An 11,642-nucleotide genomic window follows, 5' to 3' on the forward strand; every position below is an offset into this window, starting at 1 on the left:
ACAGCCCTTTCGAGAAGATGAGCCCTATGAAAGGTCAGCTGGATCGGCCCTCCAGGGCTCCGTGCTAGGTAGGAGTCAGACAGTCACAAAAGACTCCTCAGGCAGCTGCCATCCAGTACAGCCAATGTGATGCCCTCCTGTCTCCTCTAGTTACAGATTCATCCTCTATTGCACAGTGGATGATGCACCCACCAGCCTATGGAAAAAGTGAGTGGGCACTGGATCAAGTGGGAGAGCCTCCCCTCTCCACACTGTGAGGGGAGTGAGGTGCCTGTGATCGGGTTGCTGGCAGGACCTGCCATCCCAACATCTTGTGATTCCTTCAGGCCGGCAGAGTTCTGATGGCTTCTCAAAGAAGAGAAGACAGCAGACCAGGAGAGCTCTGGAGGGGGCTGTGTGTGCTGTGGGAGCCCGGGGGGAGTGGAGGAAGCTCCTACAGCACCCAGATGCATCCAATCCCCATCCCAGTCCCGCCTCCACTCCCCATCCTGGGACACAGAACAGGAGGTGTCTGAGCATCCTGCTCACTCATATCGTAGAACCTCCATGGTGGGGGCTCCGCTGTGTCCCAGCGAGCCCACTCCGTGCTCAGGGGCCAAATGACACCCTCCGTGTCAGCCCCTAGCAGGAGGGGAGGGTCACCCACATGGGTCACCTAGTGAATCAGGCAGCACAGAGGCACAGGAGCTAAAGGCTGAGGTGTTTGGAGGGCAGTAGGAAGCATGGGCGGGAGACAAAGGCTGCTGTTCTCTCATCGGTCAGATATTCACTGCACCCTACTGTGAGCCAATGTGTGCAAGAACAGAGCAGATGGCCCCACGCCCTTCCCTCCTGGACTGGCATCCCAGTGGGATGTGCCAGGAGACACTCGAGGACTGTGTCAGGTTTCCCTGAGGAAAAGGATGGGCGATCGCACCAGGGACCGAGTGCTCTCACTTCCCAAGGTGTTATCCCTGCCTCTCCTTGGAGACACTGCCTGTTCTGCCAAGCTGGCCAGGTTGTAGGTGCACAGAAAGTGGGACTGACCCCTGGCTGGGCTGGAGTAGGAGGCACTGGAGCCCAGGCCCCCACGGAGGTACCCTGGGAGGGCAGTGTGGAAGGAGAGGGCAGTTCTCTGACTCCGCTGCCCACCTGTCTCTCCTCAGGGCCTTGGCCTTCATTCTTGGCACGTGGATGGAATCCTATCCCCAGGACTTTTGCCAGCCCCCACACTTTCCCAGCTTGAGAAGGGTATTGGCCTTCCTCGCGTTCAGCATGCCAGGCTCGCAGGTGGAGCATCAAGCTCGCCTTCTGCTTTCACAGTTGCTGCACCCTGAGCCCAGCGAGGCAGGGAGTCAGGGTGAGCAGGACATGGGCTGTGTGACACGGGCGTGTGTGGAGGCAATGTGGCCGGGCCACTCAGCACAGAGCCTTCAGAGGCTGGGGTTAGGCTGGGAGCAATGAGCTGGCTCCCATCACAATTCCCACGGACTCCAGATATGGGAGACCTTCTGGAGGGTGGTTCGTGTACTGAATCTCCCTGATTGGTGAGCCATTTCCCTTCCGTGGGAGGAACATGGAAAGACAGTCACGTTTGGTTTCCCTGTGTGTGTTTGTCCGTGTGTGTGTGTGTCTGTGTCTGTGTGTGTATGTGTGTGTGGCATGGTTACTTTGGGGTATCTTTTTTTTTCACCATTCACCCATGTTAATTCTTGATTGCAGTGACAGTACTTTATAACCTTACATAAATATCAAGTGTACAGCCTTATATATTTCGATTTCTGTGTAGATTACAGCAGGTCCCCCCCCCCAAAGACTAATTACAATCCGACACCACACACATGTGCCTTGTCATGTGGATGTGGTTTTCTCTTCTTGGATCTGCAGCACCAGCTCCTGAGAAAGATCCCAACCCAGATGAACATCGCCCCCCTTCTCCAACTCTAGTGCCCACCACACCTCAGAGCAACAGATCGACGTCCAGTGCCGCAGCCGCCTCGAGTCTCAGCCCGGATTGCACTTCAAGCAATGGAAAGACCATTCACGTCCTCCCAGCAACGAGCCTCAGCCCCTGGACCGTGGCCCCACCACTGATTTCTGCCCCTTCCCCTTTACCGCCAGTTCATTAAAGTTCTGTTTTGTCTTGCACATGCTTAATGCTTGCCTTTAGTTTTTCTTGTGATGTTCACCTCAACAGGATGTCATTCCTGGATCCTTTCCAAATGTCCATTTCCCTGGCCAGGAGGACGCTCACAGTGTTGCCTGACCGTCATCCTGACCTCATTCAAGAACACTGTCGTGGAAGGGAAGGCCTCTCCCTGTTCTTCTCTCAGTCCTCCTCCCTCCCACCCCATCCCTGGGGCCCGCTGAGCTTTCTGACTCTATGGACTTACCTCTGATGGGCTGTTCAGCTGAGCGGATGCATCCAAGATGTGGCCTTTTGTGTGTGGCTAAGTAATATCTGAGGAGTATGATTAGTCACTTTTTTAATTCAATAAAACAGTTTTTATTAGGGAGAAAAATCCCTGCTCCATCAAAGCTTATGTATGAAAAATGAAGCCCCCAGGTTGACTATTCTCTGTATCTGGGGATAGGCACCACATTTAAAGGGTGACACAAGAGCTGGAAACCAAGAGGGGAATGTGTGGGGCCGGGAGACACCTTTCACATCGTTTCCCTTCCTGGATGGGCCACGGATCAGGTTATGCAATGAGCAAATTACAAAATATGATTATCGCATATTACACGCTTAGATTGATTACAAATATCTTAAGGAATAAAATACCTTATCTACGTTTTTCAGAATTTGGATTGACGATTGTTTTTCATTTAGTAAAATAATGTTTGAATGTGAGTAAGGAAGAGGGTTCAATCCTCTGACTGGGAAATAAGTGCCCACAACAAGTGCCATCCATCTTTTCACTCTTCGCTCTACAGGGCAATGATCTTTGAGGACCCATGTGCCTGCATGTGTATAGGTGTGTGTGTTAAGCAGTGTGAGTGGGTTTGGCAGGCAGGAGCCCAGGGCTTTCCTATCCTTGGACCTGATGTCCCACAGAGGAACAGGGACACTCAGTCCTGTCCCCTTGTGTGTTCTCAGTGGCCACACATCACCTTCTACCAAGCAGCCCCGGCTTTGAAGGACTGCACCATCTCCAATTGTTCACTCCATAATTGTACTGGAATGTACATCTGTTTTTGTAGAACAGAGCCCTAGAAGCAGACATTCTGCCAACAACTGATACACCCATTTGGTGGGTTGGCTGCCATTTCCGATGTCTAGGCTTGCTTAACAAAATGAGAAACAAAAACCACATGATCATCTCAATAGATGCAGAGAAAGCATTCAACAAGATCCAACATCCATTTATGATAAAAACACTCAATAAAATAGATATAGAAGGAAAGAACCTCAACATAATAAAGGCCATATATGACAAACCAACAGCCAACATCATACTCAACGGACAAAAACTGAAACCCATCCCTCTCAGAACAGAAACAAGACAACGGTGCCCACTTTCACCACTCTTATTCAACATAGTAGTGGAGGTTTTGGCCAGAGCAATTCGGCAGGAAAAAGAAATAAAAGGAATCCAAATAGGCAACGAAAAAGTAAAACTCTCACTGTTTGCAGATGACATGATCTTATATATAGAAAACCCCAAAGAATCCATAGAAAAACTATTAGAAACAATCAACAACTACAGCAAAGCTGCAGGGTATAAAATCAACATACATAAATCAGTATCATTTCTGTATGCTAACAATGAACTAACAGAAAAAGATCTCAAGAACTCAATCCCATTCATGATCGCAACAAACAGAATAAAATACCTTGGGAGAAATTTAACCAAAGAAGTGAAAGATCTATACAATGAAAACTACAAGACCTTCTTGAAAGAAATCGACGACAACATAAAGAGATAGAAAGACATTCCATGCACATGGATTGGAAGAATAAACATAGTTAAAATGTCCGTACTACCTAAAGCAATCTACAGATTCAATGCTATCCCAATCAGAATTCCAATGTCATTCTTTACAGAAATTGAACAAAGAATGCTAAAATTCATATGGGGCAACAAAAGACCCCGAATTGCTAAAGCAATCCTGAGAAAGAAGAACAAAGCTGGAGGCATCACAATCCCTGACTTCAAAACATACTACAAAGCTACAGTAATCAAAACAGCATGGTACTGGTACAAAAACAGATGCACAGATCAACGGAACAGAATTGAAAACCAAGAGATAAAACCACACATCTATGGACAGCTAATCTTTGACAAAGGAGCTGAGGGCCTACAATGGAGGAAAGAAAGTCTCTTCAGCAAATGGTGCTGGGAAAACTGGACAGCCACATGTAAAAGAATGAAAATCAACCATTCTTTTTCACCATTTACTAAAATAAACTCAAAATGGAGCAAAGACCTAAAGATTAGGACTGAAACAATAAGTCTTCTAGAAGAGAATATCGGCAGTACACTCTTTGACATCAGCTTCAAAAGAATCTTTGTGGACACCACAACCCCTCACATGAGGGAAACAATAGAAAGAATAAACAAATGGGACTTCATCAGACTAAAGAGCTTCTTCAAGGCAAGGGAAAACAGGATTGAAACAAAAAAACAGCCCACTAATTGGGAAAAAATATTCACAAGTTATTTATCCGACAAAGGGTTAATCTCCATAATATACAAAGAACTCACACAACTCAATGATAAAAAATCTAACAACCCAATTACAAAATGGGCAGGGGGCATGAACAGATATTTCTCCAAAGAAGATATACGGATGGCCAATAGACACATGAAAAGATGCTCATCATCACTAATCATCAGGGAAATGCAAATCAAAACTACACTAAGATATCACCTTACACCTGTTAGAATGGCAAAAATATCCAAAACCAAGAGTGACAAATGTTGGAGAGGCTGTGGAGAAAAGGGAACCCTCATACACTGTTCGTGGGAATGCAAACTGGTACAGCCACTATGGAAAACAGTATGGAGATTCCTCAAAAAGTTAAGAATAGAAATACCTTATGACCCAGCCATCCCACTACTGGGTATCTACCCTAAGAACCTGAAATCAGCAATTCCAAAAGTTCCATGCACCCCTATGTTCATCGCAGCATTATTCACAATAGCCAAGTCATGGAACCATCCTAAGTGCCCAGCAACTGATGATTGGATAAAGAAGATGTGGAAGATATATACAATGGAATACTACTCAGCCATAAAAAGGACAAAATCGTCCCATTCACAACAAAATGGATAGACCTTGAGGGTATTATGTTGAGTGAAATAAGCCAGACAGAGAAAGATGAACTCTGTATGACTCCCCTCATAGGTGGTAGCTAACATATAGACAAAGAGAATTGATCGGTGGTTGCCAGGGGAAAGGGGGGTGGGGGGAGGGCAATAGGGGTGAAGTGGTGTACCTACAACATGACTAATAATGATGTACAACTGTAATTTCACAAGGATGTTAACTTTCATAACCTTAATAAAAAAAAACAAAAAATGTGGCAACAATGAACAGAAACAACTGATTGAGCTAACAATCAGAGATAGAGAGGGAAATCAGGGAGGACAGCTCACAGAAGAAGTGATTGATTATATTGAAACCCTGAAAAGACAGTTTAATAGCAGAACATGTGAGTAGCAAAGAACGTGCTGCTCCCCATGCACATGCTACAACTAGTAGCATGGCACAGAGTTGCTGTGACACAGCAACTGTGTAGAGCAGAGGGTTGCAATAGGCCACAAAGCGGTCATTGGGCATCACAGCAAATAGAATTGATTTAGTCACTACAAATGTGCAAAAGAAAAAGGATTGCACCATACATCTTGAAAATGGAATACTTTTGTCTTCTGCAAGTAGCTTCAGAGCATTGTGGGAACAATGATAGAAGAATAGTAGAAATCCACATAGAGGTGGCTGAGAAAAAAGTACACGGGGGTGTGTAGTTAGTGTTAATTTTGATGATCACAATCATTCCAAGATTCCCTATCACACTGAAGCTGTAAATGGCCAGAAATACCAAGAAGAGGAGAATTTGCAGTGCCGGGTAGTCTGAGAAGCCAAAGAGAGTAAGTATGACCCTATCAGTTATATTTATCTCTGCCAGAAACATGTTTCCTGATGGTAAGATCTGAAAGTCAGTCTTGGAAATAATACATTATGGAAAGCAATTGACACATGAAGCATACTTCACTCTCCCCTGTGTATAGCATAAGGTGAAACAAAATAGATCTGTGTTATAATCCTGTTAGGTGTTATGTATCCAAGATAGGAATATCTAATGTTTCAGAAAAGAATTACTAGTTAATTTTACTTCCTCAAAACTTATAAAACTTAATTCTGTTCATGTTCTGAAATATGACTTTAAAGACTTACAAATGGAATAATATGAACTCAGGAAAATTAGGTGGTAACATGTAATCAAATCCTCATGTAAGACATTCTTATCGCACTGATTTTGTGCATTGCACAAAGAAAGGCCTAGAAAAATGAAAAGAAAATGTTTTTTATGTCCTACAATTACTAATGACAGGCAAAGCATCTAAAATAACTTCTATAGTTGGAATGAATTTTTATAAAAAGATGTGCATATATTGTGATATAAAGAAAGAATTGTCTGTATACTTAATCATATCCATATTTTAAATATCAGTTTAGCACTTTAATGGCCATTCCTATTTTGACTACATAAGTCAAATATCAAAGTAAATAATTACTTATGTTTTTCAACGAAGAATTTCTATTGAACTGCCTTTTTCTACAGGTAAGCACACAGAATCCTGAATAAGTCATGACTTCTTCAGTGACAGATAGATATCAGATGATCAACCTACAGGTAGAACTCAGATTCTTAAATTCACAGCCATGTACCCATCACTCTATGCCAGGCTCTGACGTACATGATAAATTGAGATATTCACATTTTTATTTTGTAAAGACCACATTTTCACAATTTTTTGCTAATTCTTTTGACCATTTTAAAGACAATCTTCATACTATAAAACTGTGAAAACCAGTCCAATGAATGTGTTGAGGGCCACAGAGCTGTTCTGAAGATCAACGTCAAGATGAAATGTAGAGAATGGGAATTAGAGAAACATCCTTGTTCAGGAATAAGTATGATAAGTACCCTTAAACATTGAGAAAGACTCTTCCCTTTTCCAGACCCTTCTTTCCTCTCTCTGTAAGATTCTAAGAATACTCGTTCTGTCTCCCATTACCTGCCAAGATGTAGATGAGTGTTAAGATGTCTCCACACTCTAAAGACATTTATGATAAAGGAATTCTTAATACAGAGAGAATGGTGGGATTTATCAAATTGGTTACGAGGTAAAACCGCCAGTTAAATTTTAATCTCATATAGATAACGAATTTTTGCTATAAGTATGGACAGACTCATACTAAAAAGTCATTCATTGTTTATCTGAAGTTCAAGCTAAATTTAGCATTCTGTATGTTTGTTTGCTAGATCTGGCAATCCTATATCCAGAACAACTCAGAATGTTATGGTCAGGAACACATCCCAGTTCTTCTGGAACTTTCCTCTTTTTGATACTGTAAATCAAGCATGCAAGGAATCCCTTCAACTATAATTCTTTATAATGAAGATTTTTCTCAGACTATCATTTCTGGTAAGGTCATCTCTATTTCTGCAACTCTAGAACCAGACGGTTCCAGATATTCCATCACTAAAGGTGAGAGGCCCCAGATAACACAGAATTCTCAATGGCCCTGTTTGTTCAGATATCCAAGGATTTAAAAATCAATCAGAAGGCAACGTTTTCATGTCAATGATCAATATTATAAAATTATTTCTTAATTCCCTTTTTCAAGGTTTCTCAGCTAAGCACTATTGACATTTTTCCCTGGACTATTTTTTTGTGATGGGGAGCTACCCTCTGCATTGCACCATGTATAGCAGCATTTCTGGCTTCTATCCACTAGATGACAGTATCACCCTAATCCCCAGTCCCTCCGTTGTGACAATCAAAAATGTTTCCAGACATTCTCAAATGTCCCCTCGGGAACCGAGGAGGATACATAATTGCCTGTAGTTGAGAACTACTGCTTTATTTTCTTGACTCTGGTAAATTTTCACATTTCTTCTGTTTGAATTCAACTTAAAACTAATATGCAAATTAAATATCATGGTTCCTTATCGGTCAAATGATGTTATTTTATGGATTAAACAATTTGCTTTATTTTTGAATCTGTGAAGTGTGGTATTTAAAACCTTCTTCCTTATCCTTTCTTCCCTTTTTTTCTCTTTTTTCCCTTGTGAGCCAGTATTCTTTTTTCACCGTCTAAAATCTTATTTAGAGTAAGTCCTGTTTATTATAGTTCTCCAGAAGGTTCATTTTATTTCTTTCAATTCTATTTTATTTAAATACCTCTTATTCTCCCTTGCACAGCATTTCCAAAAAAATCACAAAAGCTCACGGACATATAACTGAAAACCTTCAGGGCCCTTCTATTCCCCCACTTTCAGGAAACAGTTATTCCAGACACTGCTATGGAGGAGCTCAGCTAAGCCAGGTTCCCCAGACAAAGCTCTGTAAACAGAGGTACTTCCTGTTCCAGATACTTAATGTTTACAGTTGGCTGAAAAGTTTCTCCAAATGATTTTTCCTACGAGGAACTGACTGAATCTAAGGCATCTTCTACATACCTCACATGAAAAAAGAATGTCCGTATTTTCTCTGAGCTACAAACCACCTGCTGGTGGAAAAGGCAGGCCCTCTCCTGCCTCTGGAGAGCTAGTCTATGGGAGTTGCTGACTCTTATATCTCCTTCCACTCCCTGTCCCACCAGGACTGTAGAGAAAATTACTTGCCTTATTCTCCAGAGGACTTAAGCAATTAAAATTAACGATTATTTTCTGATGTATTTCTGGTTTCCTGGAAAACCTGAAGAAAAACAACTTAAGCTTAAGAATCATTTTATATAAAAGTTCATTGAAAGTTTAAATGTCTTCTCTTCCTGTTGCATGATAATTCGCATAGTCTCCCCAAATTTTTGTATAACAAATCATAGCAGAAGTTATCTTTTTTATTTACTTGACAAATATTTTTCTCTTTTTTAGTACATTGTTTATTTTCTTCAATTTTTCTAGCTTTTTGAGGTATAATTGACAAATAAAAATTATATGTTTTTAAGGAGTACAACCTGATGTTCTGATATACATATACATTGTGAAATAATCACCACAATCAAGCTAATTAACATATCCTTTACTTCAAATTACTATTTTCTTCCTTTTTTGGTGAGACTACCTGGATTCTATCCTCTTAGCAAGTTTCAAGTATACAGTAAAATATTGTTAACTTTAATCACCGTGCTATCCATTAGATCTTCAGAATTTTTTCAGCTTGCATAACTGAAACTTTGTACCCCTTGACCAATATGTCTCCATTTCTCCCTCCTTAGCTGCTGACAACCACCATTCTACTTTCTGCTTCTACAAGTTTGTTTTAGATTGCACATACAAGTGAGATCTTGCACATACAAGTAGTATTTGTCTTTTGAGAAATATTTCTTAAGTATCTACCGTGTCCCTGGTCTATGTAAGGCTTAACTGCTCCCAGTTACACTAAGTACACTGAAGGAGTGGGACCTGCTCAGGTCCCTCAATTATAATAAGAATAATTGTTATGATCCTGCTAATGGTATTAGGAGCAGAGGATCACCTCATATATATTGCTGATAGGACTAGAAATGGGAATTTGGTTTCTCACTGTCCCAAGACATAGCTACATCTGGCTAGAACCAGCAGATTAGGGTTTCTAAAGTTATTGCAAACATCCTGGATACCGGATAAACAAATGTATTGTGTACTGTTCACAGTATGATAACATCTTTTCTTCTAATTTGTCATAAAGTTTTTATCCAGAAATCTGCAGTCCTTTAAAATACCACATTGCTGCAAAATTCTTTATCTGCCTTCTCTATCATTGGCATTTCTCTAGATCCTAGTTTTATCATTTCACACTTGTACTGTTCAATAGTCTCCAAGTTGGTCTTTAAGCCTATAGATTCACTCTCTTATATCTGTCTGCCACATTGCCACTAAAACAACTCTTTTCAAAGGAAGTCAACTTACATTTGGATATTTGTTTGAATATGCATAAAATATCTGTGGAGTATGTATTAGGCATTTTTCACATGGTAGCGAGAAAAAAAGTGGACCATGGAAATATATCACTTATTCTAAAAATAGATACATTAAATAAGCGTAAACGAAATTAAAATAAGTAACTGAAAGTTATAATGAGCAAATCGTTCCCTGGATTGTAAATTTGAGTGACTCATAGTCACTTATAGGTGCATATCCAAGTTCCTAAAATTTCTTCCCAGATTTTCTCTACTAGACTTATCCTTGTCCACTTTCTGTACAAATTTGTCTGCATATGTAATTATATCTATCTATCTACCTCTATCTTTGTCTATCATCTATCTATCTATCTGTATGCTGTTTTACATATCTGCACATTTGTACAATGTCTCATTCATCTAGATATCCTTAACTTACCACTTATCTCATTCATCAACAAAACACTGCTGAGTCATAAAACTTTCCAAAAACTGTTTCTAACTTCTCTAGACAAAAGTCATTATTCTTTGAAAGTCATAATTTCTGTGAATAATCCTTTAATTATTCGTTGTACTACCAATTGGATGTAGTTATGGGTTTATATATTTACACGGGTTTCTCTCCAGCTACAGTGTGGGTTCCAGGATGTCATGAACAATCTCTCTTTCATTTGTGTATCCTCCTCACATATTTCTATGTCTACTCATGAATAAATGCATACATATATAAGTATTATTGAAGCAGATCACTTAGCTTTGTTTTCTTTACCTGAAATATTTGGATTAACTCTGATGCTCTTCACATCAGGAGTAAGAATGTGCTCACTGTTCAAGTCTATGTATTAATTGCTGCAGCCAAACCTAGATCTCAATTTTATCTTCTAGTCTTCCGATCCTTCTTCTATACCACACTGACCTTTGGCCTTGTAGTGTAAGGATCAAATGGTCATGCACGGGAAAGCCTTGCTTTAGTTATGAAAATTAAATTTAAAATGTGTGATGCCATATGTACTCAATTGTTCATTTTGTTTTGTTTTCCCTGACAGAATTCTAGAGAAGACCTCTAGCATTTGAATCCCTACTACATTTCATCTGCTTCTTAAGACATATTTTCACCCACTATAACATCTCTGAGTTTGGATGTATCTTACAATTAATGTTAAGAAATCATTGTCTCATAGTTGAACAAGTAAAGATTATTTCCTGGGTGTACATTTAGTGATGGTGAATCTTATAATACTTGAACTATGAAATGGTAATGGACATAGAGATGAAGAGTGCATGGTGAGAAACATTTCACAGGTAGCATTTCTGTGAAACTTGGGAACAGTGTCCTCATCTATCCACTTGGGATAATCCTGCTCAAATTTGAAAACAAAATGAGACTTATTCCTGTCGAAGTCTTATCTTTCAAAATAAAGTCTGGGGATGAGACTGAGGAGACAGAGTCTAGTGGATTTGCCTAAAATGACAGATAGTGACATAAGTAAAACCAGCAGTAGAATAACTTGTAGTGTTTTTGTTGTTATTTGTCTGTTTGCTTGTTT

At 40.4% G+C, this 11,642-nt stretch overlaps 1 protein-coding gene and 1 pseudogene across 1 annotated transcript; one reads left to right on the top strand and one right to left on the bottom strand.

Annotated features, from left to right (window-relative positions):
- The first annotated feature begins 153 nt into the window (after positions 1-153).
- On the top strand, positions 154-2,127 carry LOC139081280 (ral guanine nucleotide dissociation stimulator-like). The gene is made up of 3 exons (XM_070606775.1): positions 154-207; positions 1,146-1,339; positions 1,867-2,127. Exons 2-3 carry the CDS (start codon positions 1,174-1,176, stop codon positions 2,106-2,108), a joined length of 408 nt encoding a protein of 135 aa, XP_070462876.1. The 5' UTR covers positions 154-207; positions 1,146-1,173; the 3' UTR covers positions 2,109-2,127.
- Positions 2,128-5,484: 3,357 nt separating this feature from the next.
- Positions 5,485-6,118, bottom strand: LOC139081279 (olfactory receptor 5D16-like; annotated as a pseudogene).
- Between the last annotated feature and the right edge of the window lie 5,524 nt (positions 6,119-11,642).

The sequence above is a fragment of the Equus przewalskii genome, unplaced genomic scaffold (assembly GCF_037783145.1).
Source record: "Equus przewalskii isolate Varuska unplaced genomic scaffold, EquPr2 contig_13067, whole genome shotgun sequence".
In the NCBI taxonomy this organism is placed as follows: Eukaryota; Metazoa; Chordata; class Mammalia; order Perissodactyla; family Equidae; genus Equus; species Equus przewalskii.